This window comes from Eumetopias jubatus, unplaced genomic scaffold, assembly GCF_037043125.1.
Source record: "Eumetopias jubatus isolate StellerSeaLion01/CBP00866 unplaced genomic scaffold, mEumJub1_p1.0 scaffold_3, whole genome shotgun sequence".
NCBI classification, from domain to species: domain Eukaryota; kingdom Metazoa; phylum Chordata; class Mammalia; order Carnivora; family Otariidae; genus Eumetopias; species Eumetopias jubatus.
In genome coordinates, this window is record NW_028274809.1 from 133,611,683 (window position 1) to 133,634,749 (window position 23,067).

At 42.5% G+C, this 23,067-nt stretch overlaps 2 protein-coding genes across 2 annotated transcripts in view; one reads left to right on the plus strand and one right to left on the minus strand.

The window, feature by feature from the left end:
• Positions 1 to 13,558, plus strand: part of INTS6 (integrator complex subunit 6) — a 109,177-nt gene extending 95,619 nt beyond the window's left edge. Inside the window, exons 19-20 of the transcript XR_003609460.1 lie at positions 7,633 to 7,790; positions 13,296 to 13,558. The gene's annotated coding sequence lies outside the window, so the exon portion shown is untranslated. The remainder of the gene's footprint in view (positions 1 to 7,632; positions 7,791 to 13,295) is intronic.
• SERPINE3 (serpin family E member 3) overlaps positions 1 to 23,067 on the minus strand; it is a 30,035-nt gene that overhangs the window by 6,692 nt on the left and 276 nt on the right. Inside the window, exons 2-5 of the mRNA XM_088021811.1 lie at positions 17,746 to 17,979; positions 15,883 to 16,089; positions 14,185 to 14,383; positions 6,948 to 7,048 (exon numbers count right to left, since the gene is read on the minus strand). Coding sequence (XP_087877937.1) covers positions 6,948 to 7,048; positions 14,185 to 14,383; positions 15,883 to 16,089; positions 17,746 to 17,979 — 741 coding nt within the window. The remainder of the gene's footprint in view (positions 1 to 6,947; positions 7,049 to 14,184; positions 14,384 to 15,882; positions 16,090 to 17,745; positions 17,980 to 23,067) is intronic.

Here is a 23,067-nt window from a genome sequence, read left to right on the forward strand (position 1 = left end):
CTATGTTGTTGCAAATAGCAGGATTTCCTTCTTTTTTATAGCTAAATAATATTCTATCAAAATATACATACCACAGCTTCTCTATCTATTCAACCGCTGACGGACACTTAGTTTTTTTTCATATCTTAGGCTATTGTACATAATGCTACCATCAACATGGGGTGCAGTTATTTCTTTGATAGTGATTTAATTTCCTTTGGGCACATACTCAAAAGTAGAATTGTTGGATAATGTGGTAGTTCTACTTTTATTTTTTAAGAAACCTCCATAGGGCTTTCCATAATCGTTGGACCAATATACATTCCCGTGAACAGAGTACAATGTTCCTTTTCTCCACATCCTTGTCAACGTTTGTTATCTCTTGTCTTTTTGATAATAGCCATTCTAACAGGTATGATGTGATATCTCGCTGTGCTTTTGATTTGCTTTTCTCTGATGATTAGTGATGATCAGCACCTTTTCATGTACCTGTTGGTTATTTGAATATCATATTTGGAAAAACGTTTATTCAGATCCTCTGTCCATTTAAAAATCAGATCGTTATTATTTGCAATTAGGTTGTATGAGTTCCTTATACATTTTGGATATTCATCCCTTAGATATGTGGTTTACAAATATTTTCTCCCATTCTGTAGGTTTCCTTTTCATTTTGTTATTTCTTTTGCTATGAAGACACTTTTAGTTTGATATAGTCCCACTTGTTTATTTTTGCTTTTGTTGCTAATACTTTTGGTGTCAGATCCAAAAAATCATTGCCAAGACCAATTTCAAGGAGCTTTTCTCCAAGGTTTCTTCTAAGAGTTTTATGGCTTCAGACATTTTAAGACTTTAATCCATTTTGAGTTAATTTTTGTGAGTAAGATATGGGTCCAGTTTCATTCTTTTGCATGTGACTATCCAGTTTCCCCAACACCATTCATTGAAAAGACTATCTTTTCCCCATGGAGTATTATTGGCTTCTTTGTCAAATATTAGTTGACTGTATATGCATGGATTTAGTTCTGGGGTCTTGATTCTATCCCATTTGCCTACATGTCTGTTTTTATGCCTGTACCATACTGTTTTGCTTACTATAGCTTTGTAATAGAGTTTGAACTCAGGAAGTGTGATGCCTCCAGCTTTGTTCTTTCTCAGGATTGTTTTGGCTATCTGGGGTCTTTTGTGGTTCCATACAAATTTTAGAGTTGTTTTTTTCTATTTCTGTGGAGAATGCCATTGGAATTTTGATAGGGAGTGCATTGAATCTGGGGGTTGATTTCAGTAGTATAGACCCTTTAACAATATTAATTCTTCCAATCCATAAACAGAGGATGTTTTCCCATTTATGTGTGTCTTTTTCAATTTCTTTCATCAGTGTGTTGTTGTTTTCAATGTAGAGATATTTCACTTCACTTGGTTAAATTTATTCCTAAGTATTTTATTGTTTCTGATGCAATTGTAAGTGGATTGTTTTCTTTATTTCTTTTTCAGATAGTTTGTTGTTAGTGTAAAGAAACACAACTCATATTTGTATGTTCATTTTTTTATCCTACAACTTTACTGAATTTATTGATTGGTTGTAATTATGTACCACTATTACAATATTAGGGAATCTGATTTTGACTATGTATTTACCATTACTAGTGATTTTTACATATTCATACATTTTTTCAATGTTAATTAGCATCCTTATTTCAGCTTGAAGAATGTCCTTTAGCATATCTTGTAAGGCAGGTCTAGTGGTAATAAATTCCCTTAGCTTTTGTTGGTTTGGAAAATTTTATCTCTGCTTCACTTATGAAGGACAACTTTGCCAGGTATAGTATTCTTGATTGGCAGGTTTTTTCTTTCAAAATTTTGTATATGTCATTCCACTCTGTCCTGGCCTGTAGTTTCTGTTGAGAAATCCATTGATCATCTTATGTGGGTTCCCTTGTAGGTAGCTTGTTTCTTCTCTCTTGCTGCTTTTAAAATTCTTTCTTTGTCTTTAACTTTTGACAATTTAATTATAATGTGTGTTGGTGTAGCCCTTTTTGGGTTCAACCTTTTGGGATTCCTTGGGCCTCATGAATCTGGGAGCCCATTTCTCTCCCCATTTTTGGGATGTTTTTGGCCATTATTACTTTAAGTAGACTTTCCTTTTTTTTTTTCTTTAATCTTTTGGGATTCCCATAATGAGTATATTTTTTCTTTTGTGAAGTCCCCAATTCCCACAGGCTTTCTTCACTCTTTCACTCTTTTTTTCTTTTTGTTCCTCTGACTAGATAATTTGAAATGATTTATCTTCTAGTTGATTGTTTCCTCTGTTTGCCTGAGTCTTGTTAAAGCTCTCTGTTGAATTCTTCAATGCAGTCATTTTATTCTTTAGCTTTAGGATCTCTGTTTGGGTTTCTTGGTTTTGTTTTGATAGTTTCTATTTCTTTCTTGAACTTTTTATTTTGTTCATGCATTTTTTAATAATATTGTTTAGTTGTCTCTGTGCTCTTGTAGTCTGCTGAACTTCTTTGAGAGGATTGTTCTGAATTCTTTGTCAGGCAGTTCATACATCTCCATATTTTTAGGGTAGCTATTGGAGCTTTATTCATTTCTTTGGATGGTATATTTTTCTAATTTTTCATGGTCCTTGCTTCTTTGTATTGGTATCTGTGCATTTCAGTAAGCGGTCTCCTTTTCCAGGCTTTACAGGTTTGCTTTGGTAAGGAAAGATCTTTACCAGTCAGCTGGTAGAATTTGTGGGCAGGTTGGGCTTACTATCATCATCTCTGTGTGGGCCAGCCTCTCTATTTTCTCTGAGTTTGCAGTGGGGTGCTGCTGTCTGGGTTCTATGGCTGGATGGGACTGCTGGTTGGGTTCTGTATTCAAGCAGGGCTGCTCGGGAGGGCTCGCTGTTCAGGTGGAGCTTCTGGCTATGTCAGAGCTAGTGGCTCAGCCTTTTCACTGTCAGGTTGAGCCCCTAAGTCTGCAATCAACTCTTGGTTGATGAGGTTGTAGGCTGTGTTCCCTGACAGGGTGGTGCCACTGGTTGGACACCATGATTGGGTAACTATGAGAGGGATTCTACAATCTCTCCTGGCCAGGTAGTCTTATGCTGTGCTTCCCAACTCGATGGTGCTGCTGGCTGGGCTCCATGTTCAGGTGGGGCTGCCAGCTGTGCTGTGAAGTTGGGTGGGGCTACAGGCTGGGCTGTGTGACTCGGTAGCACTGTGGGCTGGGCTACAAGGCTGCCCAAGGTCATTCTTCAGACTCACTGGTTATGTGGAGGAAAGGAATATGCTCAACAGTTGGGCAGGGCTGCTGACCAGGCTCTCTGCCCAAGCAGAGCTGTAGGATGGGCTTCTCAGCTAGCTGGGTTCTCTTGTCAGGCTTCCTCAATGGATGGGACCTGAGACTATGCCTAGCAGTTGGGTAAGGCTGTGAATTTTCTTTCCTGAAATGTAGAGTGGTAGTATGGTCCACTGACTAGGGACCCAAATTGGGCAGAACTGTCAACCAAGCTCTCTGGCTAGATGGGGCCACCAGCCTTGCCTTGCAGATGGGCATTCCTGCTGGCTGGAGTCTTTGCTTGGGTACTGCTATAGGCATGAACTTGGTCTGCCAAGGTTTGAGTGCTGGTTAATGTAAGCCTTGCCTCCCACTTCTCCATCGCTATCTGATTCCTAAGTTGTCCCCAGGAGGCAAGACCTGAATGGGTCTTCCAGAAAGTGTCCTGTGACTCTGGGAGAGATGGATATCCATCCTGATTTTCTTTTCTCACTGAAGAAATTATAGTAAGCCTGAGAGGGTACTCTTCGTGCAGTGCTGTGTCAGCCTGGAGGAGGGGTGATGCAGTCCAAGCGTAGCTGCTCCTCTTACCATTCTAATATGGTCCTTCTCAGTCTCTGTGGTTCAGAGGGGTGCTTCAGCTTCACATCTGGGTGCTGGGATTTCCACAGTGGTGACTTGTCTATGGACAGTGGCTAGTTCGTCTTCTTAGGAGGGGGACTGAAGTTGGGGATGACTTATCTCACCATCTTGATGATCTATTGCAGGTCTGACCAGTCATCTGGTGTGGCATAAGTAACTTCAGTATGTAACCAAACAACTATGTGTGGTTTGCTCATTTAAGTTGTAGAAACTTGGAGCTTGTAGTTCTCACTGAGCAGAGATTGGAAACTAATTATTCATTTATAAAAGTCCAGAATAAGATGGTTTCTTTGAAGTTTTAACTTTATGCAAAAGAAGTATTTCTTGGATTAGGAAGCATGAGTTTGTATCAAAGCCTGCTGATCCTTCTGATTGCTCAAGGAGTATATCTCCAGCTGGTAACTTTTGTGTAAGTGAAACTGGAATTACTCTTAAAAGCTTTATAAAATGTAGTGTCAAGGGATGTCTGGGGAGAAAAACTATAACCTGGGCTCAATTGGGCCTTGAGATGATACTGAACAAGTTTTTTTCAGGCAGCAGGAAAGGATTTGATGCCATGAAGGAAGAGACGAGTCACTTTTAAATGGGGAAGAACTTGAGTAAAATGATTCTGGGCATTGGAACCAAATTCAAAGAAAAGGCCAAATGTTCCCTGTGGTTTGAGCTTCTATCAATAGTACAAAACTGCTTGGTAACCTCTTATTAATTGTAAGAAGGGAGACCAGCATTTTCTGATGACTTATTTTCTGGCAAGCTCTCTGTTGATGCTTTGCTATATGTTAAAGAATTTTATTTCCATAAGTAAGATGTGAGGTGGGTGGTAGCTACCTCATTTTAGGAATGATGAAACTATTTGTTAGACAGATTCAGTCACCATGTCTCCATAATTAAGTCAACAGCCCACTTAGGCACAGAAGGACTAGTCTCTTGATGATGTTTAAAGAAGGGCATTGGAAAGCAATACTGTAGTTGGCGAACTTTATCTGTAAAGGGCAAGATATTAAATATTTTAGCAATTGCAGGCCATATGGTGTCTGTTGCAACTGCCTAATTCTGCCATTGTAGCAAGAAAGCAGCCATAGATGATCTGTAAATACATGGGAGTGGCTGTTTCATTAAAATTTTATTTACAAAAACAAGGATTGGGTCATTGTATGGTGAGCCCTGTGTTAGAGGAACAGAACTTTATGGGAGATAAGGCTGATGATTTTTATCAGTAAGAGACATGAATTCAAGCTTCATACTTGGCACATGCTAACTGCTCGATAATTATTTAACAAGTTAGATCCATGAGCCTATATTTCTGCTGGTTTGAACAAATCTACATAGACTTTAACTGCATTATAAAAAAAGTATGAAAAAATGTTCTTTCAAAACTAGATTGCTTGTTATAGCTTGTCAAGAGAGCTTACGGGTCTTGGAAGTCTTTATCAGTAGGGGAGCCGCATGATGTGGGTGGGTCAAACTCAGTCCTATTTGAGGACGTAGGATTAATGGCATTTTGAGATGTACTTCTAGGACATAAAGGCAGAGAGATTAAGAACTACGAAGGCACAATCAGTGAGTCACAGTGATTAACTGAATGTAGTGGTGTGGAAGAAAAGGTCAAGAATGGTGCCAAAGTTTTGAACTAGAATGATCAAAGGATGAATAGTATCATCATCAACAACAGGAATGCTCTAGCCGAGCTCTGGAGTCACAAGAAGACACTGTGATTGGATTTTGCACATTATTAAAGATAGAGCTCCCTCAAGTTCTTCATCCCTTCCTCTTTCCTTGACCTGATCCTTTCATTCTAGTCTTCCTCTTTTCCCTACAGTGTCAGATTTTGCCTGTGTCACCAGAGAAAATTTCTGGTTGAGTCATTCAACCAAGTCAACAATATTTATTGGCTATCCATTGTGCACCAAGCATTGTTGGGTGCGCTGTACCCAAATGTGACTATTGCTTTGCTTATCTCTTTGCATGTTTAGGTAATGAGTACAGCGCTGGTGTGTTTTAAACACTCTAGAATAGATCCTTTCTCCTGTGCTTTATTTGATAAGTAACTGCCATTTAGTTTGGTTACATCTAAAGCACAAGCCAAGACTGATTTTATGGACCAAATTCCTCTGTGTGTGTGTGAGTGTGTGTGTGTGTGTGTGTGTGTGTGTGTGTGTGTGTGTGTGTGTGATTGTTTAATAAGATTTTGAGCAAAGCTTTAGAAAACTCTGTGTGATGAGGTTCTAGCATTTAAAATGGAGATTCTGAAGCTCATCAGGCAAAGAAAGCATCAAGGCCAATGAAAATACCTGCTACAGTATCATCTTCATACAGATAATTTATTGCTATCCAGAGCAGAAACAAACCTGAGCCTTTGGGGTTAGCAATAGTTTAACTAATGGCTTCTGAGAAGATTCTGGAACAAAAGGTTTTGGCATTCCATTCTTTTTTAATATTTGATGTAAGTTCCCTCTCAGATCATAAGCAAATACAGCTCCTGTTGATTAGTGTCTAGTAGGGGCAAAGAAATTTAATATGGACTCAGGAAAGGAGAACACTTTAGGGCAAGATTGCAGGTACATGAGTAATTTGAAGGAAGGAAGTTGGATGGATGAGGGAAAGTTTCAAGGTTAGTTTATGAGAAGAGGACAGAAATGGTACAAGGAGGGAGGGAGAGGGAAGAAGTAGGAACAAAGAGTGACTGTGAGGCTGGCATGACGTGGGAGGTCAGAATGAAGAGCTCTGTTATTGCACCACTGTCTCTGGCATGCTGCCAGCCATGATAGGCAGAAGGAGAGTGAGTTGTATTGTGTTCTGTGGCCATTGACCTCACCCTGAAGGTGGTCCCCAAAAACAGTGCTTAGAGGTCTCAAGAAACATTCCTCCCCCACAAAGTCCAACTCAAATTTGGCTGTTATCTGAAGCAACATATTCTTATATAAAGCAAAGCTTTCCTTATTCTTTTAAATAATGTTAACTCTGACCGTACCATTGAAGCCTCTGTAGATGAAAATCCCTTAATCAAAGTATGACAAAGCTGCCCCCAAGCACAATGCCAAAAAGCTTGAAAGAAGAAGTGTTACCTGAAATTCCTTTCAAGTTAGCTTTGAGTGGATCAAAAAGATCGGTGACTCCCCAAGAATTTAAAATGCTTTTTAAATTGAAATGATTTTGGATCCTGAATCTAAAAAACAAAAACAGACCATCAACTTTCATTTAAAAATCTCATTCAAAATATTTTCATATACAACACATGACTGCCAAACTTCCTAACTTGGAAGTCAGGGATCTCCAGCCTCATTTCCAGCTTTATTTTTCATTGCTCCTTCTCATAAACCCTACCGCCTGACTAGTCTGACCACACAGGGCTTGCTTCCACCTCTAAACCTTTGCTTTTGCTGTTCTTTCCACCACATCTCCTTTGATTGCCTTTGAGTTACTACCATGACTACCATTTCCTCTAAGCTCAATTCAATTGTTATCCTCTCCTTTCCTCTCCAGCTGTTTTGTGTCCTTTGGTTGCTAAGGCCCCATTAACACTTTGTTTGTCCTGCTCTTTTGGTGTATGGAATATTCTGCTTCCTATTACTGTTATTTATGACATTATAAACTACTTGAGAAGAGAGGCTATCCCAGTCAATGTTTTATTTCCTAATAATAACTAATGAATGAGTGCTTACCATGTGCCAGACACTATGACAAGTGTTTTACGTGGATTATCTAATTTCATCTTCACATAACTATGCTATTATTATCCTCATTTTACAGATGAGAAAACTGAAGCCTAAAGAGATTAAGACACTTGCCCAAGATGACGTAATGAATATGTGGTGGAACTCAACACAAAGCAAAGCTGTCTGAGTGCAGAGCCTGTGCTGCTGGCGTCTACGCTTTGCTACCTCCAATCTCGTGAAGCATCTCACATAGTAGGTGCAGAAAAGAAGCTGTTGATTAATTGACAATTAATAGAGTGTCTCATTTAATATGTTCATATTTGATAAGACATATTTTTGTGTTTGCTGTGTGCAGTGTGTGTCTTTGATGCACAGGAGGGAAGGAATGAAAGTTAAAGCTTTGGTTTTTCTAGTAAGTCCTGTGAGCAGGAAGAATCAACACATCGACTTTGTAATATTTCTCCAAGGACAAGGCATTTAAAATTTTACTGTTGAAGGATCCTTTTAAAGGATTGCTCACATTATTTTTCTTTGAAAATAAAGAAGTTTGAAATGGAATTTAGATGATCTTTTTCTATAAACTATGCAGAACTTGTAGGAAAGTAAAAATACCAGAAAAGACCATTTAATATCAAAGATCTTCATTGCCATACAAGACAATGTGACTAATATTTTAAACAGAAGTATCATATTTTCTCATAAATATATGTTTTAGAATAGTTTCCCAAAAAGGTTTTACGCCTTCTCCAACTATGCTGACATTCTCAAAAAAATATTTTGCACCACCTCTTCTGAAATTTTCTTAAATACTTAAAACACATCCACTTTGAAAACTCTTACTGCTGAAACATATTGGTTAAGAGCGTGAACTTGGGACTGCAGTGCCAGGATTTGAATCCTGGCGCAGCCTCTTACTAACTGAGGGAAGTGGGGCAAGTTACTTTACCTCTCTTTGCCTCCATTTCCTTATTTATGAAATGAGCATAATAGTAGTGCTTAGTTATTAGCTTTGTGAAGATTAAGTGAAATAATTCTTATAAAGTGCTCAACAATGCCCAGCACAACTCATGCACTTATTGTTACCACTGTGGTTTTATTGTTTCTCAGAGATATTGAGAAAAAGCTCAGGGATGTTTGAAGCCAAATATAGTCATTATGGTAGGTGATAAAACTGGGTAATATCATTTTTAGTAACTAAAGATAATAGTAAAAGTGAGGAATGACCATAAAAGGTGAGAGTGATTTTTTTTTCTTGTATGGCTATGAAGGCCAGCCCAGAAGAAATGCTACAAAAATATCTTGAGTAAAAAAATTGCCCTTTACCAAAACCAGACAATGATATCATGAGTAAAGAAAACTACAGACTAATATCCTTTATGAATATAGATGCAAAATCCTCAACAAAATACTAGCAAATTGAATCCAGCAACATATAAATCCCACCATGACCAAGTGGGATTTATCCCAGGAATGCAAGGTGGGTTCAACATATGAAAATCAATCAGTGTAAAACACCAGGTTAACAGAATAAAGGACAAAGGCCACATGATCATCTCAATAAATGCAGAAGAGCATGTGAAAAAAATCCAACACCCTTTCATGAAAACAAAAATCACTTAATAAACTTGGGATAGAAGGAAAATTTTTCAGTCTGAAAAAGAGCCTCTATAGAAAACTCCCAGCTAGCATCATACTTAATGGTGAAGACTGAATGCTTTCCTCCTAAGATCAGAAATAAGAGAAGGATGTCCACCATTTCTATTTAACATTGTCCTGAAGGGTGTGGAGGGCAATTATGCAAGAAAAAGAAAATGCATCTGGATTAGAAAGAAAGAAATAAACCTATCTCTATTCACAGATGACTTGGTCTTGTATACAGAAAATCTTAAGGAATACACACACAGAATGAAAAAATTCTTAGAACTAATAAATGAGTTCATCAGGGTGGGAGGATATGAGATCAAGGTACAAAAGTCAACTGTGTTTTTTTTATATTAGCAATGAATAATCTGCAAATAAAATCCCATTTATAATAGCATCAAAAGGAATAAAATACTTAGAAATAATTTTAACAAAAGAAATGCAAAACTTGTACACTGAAAACTAAGAAATATAATCAAAAGAAACTAAGGAAGACATAAATAAAATGAAAAAAGTCCTGTGTTCACAGATTGGAACAGTTAATATTGTTAGCAATATTCTCAAATTGATGTACAGATTAAACACCATCATCAAAATCTCAGCTGCCTTTTTTGCAGAAACTGATAAGCTGATCCTAAAATTCATATGAAAATATATGGGACTCAGAATAGCCAAAACAATCTTGAAAAAAGAACAAAGTTGAAGGGCCAACACTTCCTGATTTCCAAACATTATAGTAATCACGAGATTGTGTCATACTGGTTAAGGTATAGACATTTGTGCCTATAGAATAGAATTGAAAGTAAACCCATTGAAATAAACCCATTCATTTATAGTCAATTAATTTCAACAATGGTACCCAGAAAATTCAATGGGAGAAAGAATAGTCTTTTCAATTAATGGTGCTGGGACAACTGGATGACCATGTGCAAAGAATGAAATTGGACCTCTACCTCATAATACATACAAAAATTAACTCAAAATATAAGAGTTAAAACTATGAAATTCCTAGAAAAAGCACAGACATAGATCTTTGTGACCTTGGTTAGGCAATGGTTTCTTAGAAATGACATCAAAAGAAGCACAAGAAATAAAAGAAAAAATACATTAACTGAACTTTGTTAAAATTAAAAACTTTTGTGCTTCAAAGGACACCATCAAGAAAGTGAAAAGATAACCCACAAAATGGGAGAAAATTATTTGCAAATTATAAATCTGATAACGGACTAGTATCTGGAATATATAAAGCACTATTACAACTCAGCAATAAAAAGACAACCAATTTAAAAGTGGAGAAATGATTCAAATAGATATTTCTTCAGAAAAGATGTGTAAATGGCTAGAAAGCACATGAAAATATGCTTGACGTCATCGGTTATTAGGGAAATGCAAATGAAAGTCACCATGAGAAAACACCTCACACCACTAGGATGGTTACAATAAAAAGATGGGGGTTTTCTTCTCCTATAGCTGTTGTTACACACTGTTGTGAGGTCAGACAGGTTTCAGCCATCTTGCCTCCAGCCTGAGGGAGAAGGCAAAACACAGAGGAGGGCAGTGCTGGAGGGCAGAGGAGGTGAATGCATCCTAACTAATGTAACTAAGAATAACTATATAGTTCCTGAATGTAAACTCTATACCATCCCCACTTTTTAACCCTTCCCTCCACTCAGAGGGACTTTAAAAAGAACTGTAGTAAAATATACACCATGTAAAATTTTACAATTTTAAGGGCATTATTCGGTAACATTAAGTATATTCACATTGCTGTCCAACCACCACTATCCACTCTGGAAATTTTCATCATACCAAACTGAAACTCTGCACTGCCACACATCCCACATGAAGAGGGACTTATCAAAAAAGATGGACAATAACAAGTGTTGACAAGGGTGTGGAGAAACTGGAACCTCGTAGATTGCTGGTGGGAATGTAAAATGCTATAGCCCCTTGGAAAACTGTCTGGTAGGTCCTCAAGATGTAAAAAGTAGAGTTAACACATGACTCAGTATTTCCATTTCTGGGTATATAACCAAGAAACCTGAAAACCTATACCCACACAAAAATGTACACATGAATGTGTCTCAGAAGCCTAAGAGTGAAAACAAGCCAGAAAGTTTCCAGGCACTTACATGTCTATAGACTAGTGAATGGATAAAGCAAAATGTAGTATATCCATACAATGGAAAATTATTCCGCCACAAAAAAGAATGAAATACTGACGCATACTACGACAAGGATGAACCTTAAAAACATGCTAACTGAGAGCCGCCAGACTCAGAAGGCTACATGTTGTACGATTTCATTTATATGAAATGTACAGGACAGATAAGTCCATTGAGAGTGAAAGTAGATTAGTGGTTGCCTAGCACACTAGTGAGGGGGAGGGGTGTGGAGGGACTGCTAATGGGCATGGGGTTTCCTTTTGAGGTGATGAAAATGTTCTGGAACTAAATAGTGGTGATGGTTGCACAACTTTGCCGATATATTAAAAACCTCTGACTTGTACGTTTTAAAAGAATGAATTTTGTGGTTATGTGAATTATATCTCAGTTTTTTAAAAAAGAAAGAAAACGTCCATAGAAAAACACAATCCACACAGATGATGATTAGTAGCTCTTTGAAAGGAAGGCCAAAACTTCTGAATATATGAGATCTGATGGATTTTTAAAATACTTAGACAAACAAAGAGAAAAAGAGACACATACAAAAAACAGGCTCTTAAACACAGAGAACAAACTAGTGGTTGCCAGAGGGGAGGTGTGTGGAGGATGGGTGAATGGGTGAAATCTGCGATGGGGATTAAAAGTACATTTATCACGATGAGAACTGAGTAATACATAGAATTGCTGACTCATTATACTGTACACCTGATACTCTATAACACTGTACGTTAATTATACTTCAATAAAAAAACACTATGTCACTTCTATTATCAGAAAAATGCTCATGGTTAGCTTCCTACTATGTCAATCTAATAACCAAGTGTCTTAGTCATTAAACAAATATATATTTGACGTTATTAGTCTTTCTTGTGGGGCATTACATTATTATGGACATAAACGACCCTTGTTAGCACTCATTGGCTTTCTTGATTATTCTTTTGGTATGCTAATTGTCCCTATACATTTTATTTCATTTCTTCATAAATAAAATATTACTTTGGAAGCTAGACATCATCATTCCATCCAGAATCTACTAATACACTCTTTGGTGATGCTTAACCCAAAGGCACACCTCACTTCCACATGATTTTTGCACTGCTACTCACAGTGTGCAAAAGTTTTTGCTCTTGCTAAATGAAAAATGCAGGCTGGCTGTAAAGCAGATCATATTAAATGATGAATGAATGATTTGCAGAACTAGAGGTAAGTTCTTGCCCAAAACTTGACTTGTGTCTACTACCATGGTCCAAAGTTCTGTACCCAAATTTAGACCTAAAACCTAGTTTTAATTCTTTCTCTTATTTATTCCTTCAAGGGTTTGAAGCTGTTTCATTACTTGGTGAGTTTTGCTTGTGAAACAGCCTCATTTTCCTAAAACCTTCTATCCTTCTTGGACAGCAGCCTCGATAGTCTTGGGGGGTTAAAAAAGAAATCTATTAGGATAAGGTCAAGTGTTGACTAATACTGTGTTGTTAAAATCTCTGCCTTCCCATCCTGTCCCTGTCTGCGGGGTTTTTCGGATCATTCCTCTGAAGGTGGACTCAGAGACAGTGGAGGGCTCTCAGACGAGCTGGGCATCTTGCTGGGGTCTCTTGCTCACAGCAGCCACTCCAGGATGAGGCCGGCCATCTGTCTCCTCATTCTGAAAAGATTGCACATTCCCGCACCGGGTTGCACTTTCTCTCTACTTTTCACATTGAAAGCTCCTCTTCCCTCCCTGAGCTTCTCTCAAACACAACAGAAAGATTAGTGTTGCTTCTGTTCCATGCTAGAGAAGGTCTGTTGAAGTATCCCATCTTTGTGCTTTCATCTGGGGTCCAGATATTTGGTTTGGAGAGACACAGGCTTTATCTTAGAGTTACATTCACCTTCTGCCCTGGTTATGCTAGATCCCACTTTAGACCTTGGCCCTTAACTCACTGGGGTCTCTCTTTGTGTGTTTTTGTTTCAGTGTCTGGGCTTATTTTTAATTCCTCGAAGGAGCACTGCCAAGACCACTGGCTCCGTGCTGCTGAGTGCCTGGTCAGCAGAGGAGGCCAAAGCAGCCAGCAGGAAGGAGCGTGAAGAATCCACATCCCGAGCCTTCAGACAACATTCCTCACTTAATGCTGGTCTACAAATTAATTACAAGTTTACTCTGATTTCAAATGTACCAGAGAAGCTTATCATTTAAAGAAGTTCAATAAGGAATTCTTTGTCAAGTAATGAGCTTTGCAAATAAGTTTTGCTTTGGAAAAGCAAAATCTAGAACCATCATTTAACTTTTTGACAATTTGTATTTGTACCTATTGGGTTTTCTTAAAGAAAAGCTAAACTCTATTGAGAAAGAATGAGAACCTTCAGCACAGAGACTAAAAGTCTTGAATTTTTTATACCTTAATTTGCCTTCTGATCAGAATTACATTGGTATTTGCTCAATTACATAAACTATCTTGCCTTTTCCGTTTTAGAAAAATGTTGTATACTCTTAGGATGTGATCCGATTTGGGGCACATTCCTCCCAGGTAACTGCACTGTTCTTTCCCTGCTCAGAGAACTGGTTGTAGCATGAAGCCTGGGGGTTCCAGTCTCGCCCAGTTAAGGCAGAGTATCTTCTCCTGAGAAGACCCCAGGAAATTAATTCTGTTCCGTCTGCATCATGAGCTAGTCTGTAGAGACTCTAACCTGGACCCCAACTCTAGGGTCACTCCTCCTTGGCCTAAACTCTAGGGGTCCATTAGACAAGTGGGCCCAGTGGTTAAGGACAGACTTCAGAGTCAGACCACCTGGGTTCTCTAATCCAGGCCTGGCCAACTGGATTAGGCTGCTGAGCACCCTATAAGGACGATGCAGCCACTCACCTGGGCAGGAACACGTCCATTCTGGCTCTCCTGAGGCTGGAGGTCCAGATGTGGAGAATGCTGGCTGTGAGGTGTGGCTCAATGAGGCTCAGTGGGGTGTCTTTGTCATGTGGCAGAACCAGGAGCAGACTCACTGAACTTCCCAGGTAAGGCAACTCTAGCACCCTCACCTGATGGCCTGCACGGTCCTGGAACTGGCCTGGGGGTTCAGGAGAGGAGGGGGGGGTATTAGTTCTGTCCCAGGAGCTGAGGAAGGGCCATCTCACAGAACTGGAAACAATACCTTTTATTAACAGGTGTCTACCTCACCCTCAGGAAGCAGTTGAGGCCAAAGACTGTCACCTTTTCTGATCTTAAGACCTAGAATTTCTAAGATACCCTTATAGGTCTTGAGTCACAGGGCCTGCAGTGGCCAGGTACAGTGGGGATGATGTCACATGGGAGAGCCATCTATCGTCTTTGTTGTTTGTTTTTAAATTCGTTTTTTTTAAAAAAAATATTTTATTTAAGAGAAAGAACAAGCAAGAGAGAGCATGAGTGGGGGAAGGGAGAGGGAGAAACAGACTCCCTGGCTGAGGGAGCCCGACTCAGCCCGACGTGGGGCTCGATCCCAGGACCCTGACATCATGACCTGAGCTGAAGGCAGACGCTTAACCAACTGAGCCACCCAGGTGGCCTGTCATAAAGGGGAAGCCATTCCAATCCTGGCCTTTTGTGGCCATGTGGGGACCCAGGCTCTTTGTGCCAGATCTTTCTTTCAACAAAAGCTTTAAACCCAGATATCATATAAAATTGGGAAATGTTACACAGCTGACAGATCAACCAGCATGGGTCACAGCAGCAATGGGGAAAACATTGGGAACAAGAACTATAATAGTCATAAATACATATTTACTTATCCAATTGACGTTCTTCCACTCTCATCTTACTTGACCTCAGCTAATAATTACTGGTTGAATAAACAAATGATTAAATTGTGATGAGCACTCACAATGCGTCCTGCATGGAATCAAAGCAGGATCATAGCACGTTTTCTAAATGCTGGAGTTCCTAAAACACTGTCTCACTGGAATTAGTCCCCCAGCTGGAAGGGCTGAGCCAGCAAACGAGGGCTTCGAGAGAGGTGTGTGGGGACTTGCCTTGCTGGGGCTCCATGGAGGCATCCACGCTGCGGGCCAGCCTGCAGGGTGGGGGCTCCTGGCGCTGGCTCTGGCTTGGCACTCTGTGCACCTGCACCCCAGTGGGCTGGGATGAGTGACCAACCCGGCAGGGTGGGCAGGAGCAATGCCAGATGTCAGGTCCACGGGCGTGCGCTCTCAAAAGCTTTCTAGACTGGACTCTCAATCTTCTGCCCTTTCTCAGCGCCAAACCGTGAAGTGGCTGTTCATTTTATGGGGGTGCCTGTGGGGGCGAGGGTGGTCTGGTCCAAACATTTTTAGTTTTACACTAACGCCTCTTACTTACTAGGTGCAGAGGGAATTGTCAAGCGTGAGATTCGGTTTCTCTCCGCCCCCCCACCTTGCTTCCTCACTGTCCTCTCTGGGTCTTCCTGCCCCCTGGGCTCTCCTTGCCCCACACCCACCTCACAGCAGAGGGAAGGCGGAGAAACAGTGTGGTTCCTTCTAGAGCAGACATGGCCCACATTGCTCCCATGTTCCTCTCACTTAAGACGGCCCCGCCAGTGGGAAAGGAGCTCACCGTAGTTGACCTCAGCCATTTGGTACATCATGGGGACCTGGAGGACGAGGCCCTGGGTGCCGGTGAAAGGCAGGAGCTGGGTGTCCGTGGAGGAGAACTTCTGCCGCCAAGTGCTTTGGAAGGACATGGTGCTCACTAGTGCCAACTGAGCAAATGCCCTGCCGCCGCTGCTGCCGTGCTCCCACGTAGGGCCACCTGTGTCGTCACCTGCAAGCCGGAGAGCAACTGTGTTGCTGAGACTGGTGCACCTGTCTCTCAGCACCTGTCCAGGTGGGTTCCGGGGCATTCCCGAGGTTGGGCTTGTAGCCTGCTTGTTGGTGTTATTAGTTGGGGAACTGTGGTGTTTGTAACTAGCCATTGCTGAAGACCATGCTTTTATCCTTTGCAGAATGGTTTGGGAGGCTCTGGTAGGTCCCAGCGGGGCGTTTCCCGAGGGGCCTTTGGCGCGCACTGCTCGGGCCTGGGAGGCACTGGGTGTTGTGATCAGGCTGCTGCATGGTTTCCCCCCTCCCCTTCCCGTCCACCCCCCCCCCCCCCCCCAGCCACTGGGCCTCATCCCTGGCAGAGTCTTTGCTCAGACGGTCACATCCAGGGCACGGTCTTTAAATTCCATGCATTACCAGAGAGAAGACAGCAGGTTCGGGGATGGTTGTTGCCCCAGCCCTTTATTAATAAAAACACACGGTGTGCTCTGTTCGAAATCCTTTAACTAACCCTCCCTGACGCCTCCCACCAGTTCAATTGTTATTCACAGTTTTTCAGAGGGGGCACCAAAGCTTGGAGAAGCTGTCCCAGGTCGCATACTTGTGAGTGGCAAAGTCACCACAACCCAGCTGCTCAAGACAGAGACCTTGGATCTGAACCCAAGCAGCCCGGCCCCAGACTCCAGGCTCTTCCCTGGCTGCCCCTCTTCCACAGAGGACAATCGCGGGGTGGGAGGGGGTTGACCGCAGCTGTGTGGCCTGGCCCCATCCCCGCCCCACAGCACAATGAATTAAACACTTTTAAGTACACTGAAAAGACATTGTGAAACACTGGAGAAAACTGACAGAGAGGGAGTTATTGATAAATTGATATATCCTGAACATTCTCCCTATTTCTGTGTAACCTTTGTAATTATATGGAATGCTAGAGGCAGACTACCTGGGTTGGGATCCTGGCTCTGTGCCTCAGTTCCTCTCTCTGTAAACTGGGGACAATAGCAGCACCTATCTCCTGGGATTGCTGTGAAGGTGAACAGACATAATGAATATGGAGTACTTAGAAAAGTACTAAATGAGTAAATGGAAACTCAGTAAATGTAATAAATTTTCACCATCTTTAGTAATTCCACTTGCATGATACACAGGTCCTATAACTCATGGAATCATCCCTAACTGCTGGGCAGTTAGGTTATTTCTAAGTCTTTCTCTTCAATAACACTGGGTTAAATGCCTTATTACACATAACTTTCTCTTCTCTTGAATTATTTCCTTAAGCTAAATTCCAAGAACTTCTTCGGCTCCTACTGTATTTTGCTGTCACAGGATGTTAATCGTAGATGACAGCAGAGCTGCGGGGTTGGGGGGGGAGGTGTCAGAGATTCACCTTAAGGGAACAGGTGCACAGAACAAAGCCTGCAGGGCTCCCCTGGAGGCAGGAGGCTCTGAAGGGCCCCCTTCTGTGTGTGCGTGTAGGGGGATAGGCAGAAGGAGGCCTTCTAGAGCACATCATTTAAGGGTAGTGTCTCCCAAGAGAACAAACTTCTGCTGCAATTGAGGGTGACCTGAGTATCCATCCACATGGCTTCTGACCAGCAAGGTCTGGTACCTGTGTTTATAGCCCTCTGACATTAGCCTCACCAAGGTGAATGGTTTCTTTTACCTTTGATCTTCCTGGAGGTCCATTCATTGGCCTGGCTGCCGGTGCCGTTCGGTTCACTGAGGTGGGCTGGCTCTACGCTGCTGTTGGCCCACCGGGAGATGTGGTCCACAAAGCAGGGGGAGAGTGATGTCCCTGCTTGCACAAAAAGGGTGCAGGCCAGCTCCATCTTGGTGCCTTGACCGGAGTTGGGTAGTGTGGCATAAACAGTGCGCAAGAACTCTTTCACCCTTTGGTCTGTGAAAAAGGTGTTGGGATAAATTGACAGTGGTGAGTGTAGGTAAGGAGTTAGCACCATCTCTCCTTGTGCAGTGCACTGAAATGGGGCCTCAGCAACACCCCTCTTGTCTCATAGGTTCATCTACCAATTACAGTCGATTTGGGGAAGTCATAACTAAATTGCTCAGGAATTGGCCTGGATCCACAGATTAAATGCTGGGAGGAAAGCCATGCAAGATCTGAGAGAAATCAAGCTGTGATTAAGATAAATAGAAAATCACTACCAATATCCCAGAAGCTATTCCTCCTTAACTTCTTGAGTCAGACATGTGGAGCAGACATGTTGAGAGTACAGAGGGCTGGGAAAACTGCAGGTCTGGTGTGCAGGGTGATGGAGCTGCAAATATTTAAGTAGTAAGTCGATTTATGGAGAGCATCATAAATAACAAGGACAGACGGTGGCCACGGTGTCGAATTGTCAATATATCTTGTACAGGGCTTTAGATCCATTCCCACAACTGCAGTTCGCAAGCCCAAGGGACGTTTAGATGGGGCTTCTTTCAGCACTATGCTTTCGATTTGAGAAACACAGAGGAAAGGTAAGAACGCCTCCCATCTCCCATCTCCCTAAGACCCAGTGGACAGCTGATGCTATTAATGTCAGCAAGAACCTGCAAGAATGTTGAGGAAATAATAAGCATTTGAGAGAGTCCATAGTTTCCACCTTCTTGGATGGTGGCTGGACTTCTATTTATTTACTATTTACACAGGAGATTGCTTCCTTCTCTCCACAGTCAATCGTGGATTTCTTTTTCACGATATTATTTACAAGCTGTGGCCTTTAGTCTCCCCTAGGGGAGACTCTGGAGCTGGAGCAGGGCCTCTCGCCCACTGGTGAGTCAGGGCTCAGCTGAGTATGCCAGGCTGCCCCTGACACATGGAAGCTGGGCTTCCAGCAGTCAGCAACCTTTCCTATGCAGGCTTCCTCTGGAACAAGGCCCTTTGCTTGTCCTCCTTGCCTCTCCTTCCTCCTAGGCACAGCCCTGTGGCTAGCCACAAACTGGCCCTGGGAGACACATGCTTTGCCCCTTGTTCCTACAGTGCCCTGCTCTGGCTCTCCCAGGGCACCTGTTGGAAGGAGTGTCTGACGTGGCTTGGGGTCCCTCCACTCCAACACCCGTCGTGTGTCAAAGGCCAGGCCAGGGGAAGGCAGCAGACCCCCAAGTTGCTTGGCCAAAGTTCTCTGGAGGGGCACAGGCCCCCAGAATATACCCTGGCCAGGGCCCCTGCCACCAGGCTATGGATCACAACTGTAGACAGATTTCACTTGCCCGGAAAACTTTCATGACCAAAGCTATTTCTTAGAATCCACAACTGTGAAAAACAGACTCGGGTTGTATACCTCGTGAATTGCAGCCTAACTCCAGTGCTTTTCTTTTAAGGAGAAAATAAATGAATGAAAAAAAATACTTATTGCCAGATTTTCCTCACTGAGGAAGGTCATATGCATTTATAAAATCATGTCCCTGTAAAATATTGACCATCTGCTGGGACAAAGTGAGACATGTCACTGGTCCATAGCGTAGGGTGACCTCCTCTCTGTCCTGTCCCCCAATCTGAGCCAGGGGACCAGCTGTCTGGAAATGTTAAAGTAGCAGAGTAAATTGGCTGGAGAAAGCTTTTCACCACCTGAGCCTAGGGTGTCCCTGCCCATTTGCACAGGAGAACAGCTTTCCTAGATGCTGTGGAATATACATGTCAGTATAAGCAATACGGTGTTCACAGACTCTGTGCTACATTCACGGTCACATTCAATTCTCTCAACGAGCCTGTGAATTCACTGCTATTGGGACTCCCATTTCTGAGTGAAGGAGCTGGGCTCGGACAAATTCATAAGCTTGCTCAGTGTCACCTGGTGGTTGGACGTGGCACTTCACCGCCCTCCTGCCCGTCGGGGAAGGACAGGACACCCTGCTCTGCTCTGGAGAGCCGCTTCCTCTTGTGAGGCTCTGGAGCACAAAGCCGCCTATTTTGCTGTATGACTGTGAGTTTCCCAGGCCCGTGGCCGTGATGAGACAAGGACTGGTGATGTGAGCCCTGACAACGGCACCTCCCTTACAGTCCTTTGAAAGAGAATCGCGTCACTGCTGGCTTAACTCCTCTCCCTCCCCCTCCAGAGAGCATCTTTCTTGCTGGAGGGCAGGCTAGGTAGATCTCACAGAAGGATGAGGGAGGGAGGAAGGCGGAAGGAAGGAAAGTTCTGGGCACTGCCCTAGATCAGGAATGTAGTGAACGCGGTGTGATTGAAGAGAGGGTCTCTTGGATGGCCACGGAGAGGGAAGAAAGTGCTAGAAGAAGAAGTGGTATTTTCTCATGAATTTCCCTTGCTACAGATGAGCCTTTTAACTCATTTGTGAGACTAGTGTGGAGAGTGCCTTCCTTTTGAGTCAGTTTGCTGAACTGAACTTCCCGAATGTGACGCAGAATCTGGTGGGACCTGACTTCGTAAGGTTAATGAATATAAAATTCTCAAACTATAAATTAGTGATGCTAATGTTTTACTTGCCAGGAAATTACAAGAGGGCTAAGTGGAGGATGATGTCAAAGGGTTTGGTTGGGCTGAGGGAATAATGCAGATAGCTCTTTTAAAAATAAAAAAAGGCAAAGGTACTTATTATATCTTTATGCATCTGCTCAGGGGCTTAGAGAGGGGTGAAGGAATTGTGGAAAGAACATAGGATTTGGGGTCAGAGACTCTGGGACTTGAATTCTGGCTCTGCCACCTGCCGAGTCTTGCCAAATCGTTAACATCTAGTTTTATTTATAAAGTGGGGATTATTAATGTATGTGGTTTCTATGAGGATCAAATGATATAATGACTGGAAAAGTGAAATCCATACCATCATCAAACAGAGTTTTTTCCCAAGAGCCAGGCCACCTTCATTTCTGAGGCTTCTGTTTCTGGCATTATTCTTGTGCTTAACAGAAAGCTATAAAATGTTCTTTATCAATTTACCTAGAAAAGCACCAGAACTCCCTCGAACTTGGAACATCAGGAAATTGGGTGTTTTGTGTGGTGAAAACAAAGGTGCTCTTTAGGGATACCGCTGGGGTCCGTTCTGAGTCTCATGCTGTGCTTGTATGACCAGCAGGTGGGAATTCTAACAAAGCTCCTGGTGGTCACGTATTGGCTGCAAACGCAGTGAGAACAAGACAATGCTGATGTGCCCCACTGCAAACATGAATAGGTCTTTCTGTTGATTAAACCGGAACTATGCCCCAAGACCCTGGAATGTGCTTGAGGCTGCTTTTTATACATTTTATTGGTCTGCATTGACTTTTAAAAGGAAGCCTGGATCTGGGCAGGTAGTGGGTGCTGACATTTTATTTTAAACAGTGCACATGATTCTCTGAGCTAGGTTGGGGCAAACCAAAGTACAGGGGTAATTCTATTAACTGGAACTCTAGAAGTGGCACATCCCTGTTCATAAAAAGTAACCATGGCTCTGTAAGATAATAAAGCAGCCTGTGAGTAAGAAAAAGGGTGGGATTATGTTCCACAGGGTTTGACTATTAAGCATTCTTGACATTTGACAATCCTCGAATGGGGTCTCTGGCACCCTGTTAATCATCATATTTGGTTAGCCAGGTACTGCGACTATACCTGACAACAGAGAAAGGACTGTAATCAGTTCCCTTTCTCTGCAGTATAGCTACTCGTGCATTTCTCTCTGTCCCCTCATCCTGACTTTTGTGAGACTCTGTTTTAGGGCTGAAATGCCTGTCTCTCTTTCACACACCTATTTATTCTTCATAACTCAGCTCAGATCCCATGTCTTCTGGGGAGCCTTCCTGAGCTGCCAGTGGGATAAATCTTTCCCTCCCCGTGCTAACTTATTCCAAATAAATACACTTACTGCACCGCATTAGGGCAGTATTTCTATGTGCATCATTCCTATGAGACTGAGCTGCTGTGTTCAGAGTTTTCCTTGTCTCTCTGGATGCTGAGTTCCTGGCGCAGCACCAGCTCATGCAACAGGAGCTCAGGAGTACTTGATGGATTGCATTGTACTGAATCTAATGTGGCTGAAGAATGCGTCCGTGGATGTGTGCGTTTCTGTGATATTCTTGCTGAGAAAATGAAGCTGGCCAGCAGGATCATGAGAGTTGTTTTGGCAGGGGCCAGGGCATGGATGGTGGGGGATGGGATGTAGAGCTGTTGCCTAGTGCCCCGACATCTTACTTGCCACCTCAAGATTCTAGCTCAAAGGAAGCTCTCACCCAGGCTGTGTGGGTATCAGTTCTTATACTTTCTAGAACATATTAACTTATACAATTGCAACTCCCATCCTTTTTTATTGATATCTTATTCCAAGATTGAGAAGCCACAGCTATGTGCATGAGTGTCTGGGGTAGCATGGAGCTGCTAGGTGGGCCCTGGGGCCAGGCATGGAGCCAGAGGCCCCGAGTATAGGCTAGGTATGGCTGACCCAGAGTTCACAAGACTCGGGCCGCTGCTGACAGAGCTGCTCGAAACTACATAATCACGGAGTTATGTTGGTAGCGATGGCACTGGCTAGAAAACACAGATTTATGAAAGCAGGTGGCTCAAGGCCATGGGATCTGGAACTAGACAACCTGGGCTTGAGTCTCAAGTCTGCCACTTACTAGCTGTGTGACATTGGGCAAGTTGCTTAAACTCTCGGTGTCTATTTGCTCATCTCTAAAATAGGGATGAGGTATAATTTCATCATTTATTGAGGCTTATCTATTGGGTCTGGTTTCTCCAAGCATCAGAAGACAGAATGGCAATTATGTTGTTGTGACAATTAATTAAATTACTTTCAATTACAAAGTGCTTTGGACACTTCCTGGCACCTGGTAGGCTCTGCAGAAGGGCTAGTGAAATGAAACTGAAAAATTGCCGTGAAACCTGAGGTTAGAAGGGAAACCGAACGATCATCAAGGGGACCATGATCCGAAGTTTGAAGGCTGCCTGTGGTCACCCTTCTCTCCTGGCGGTCGGCCGGTGCCAGCCGCTGGATTCAGAGATCCCCCACCTCCCAAGGTAGCCTGAGCGGGAGCGGGAGCAGCAGAGTGAACAGG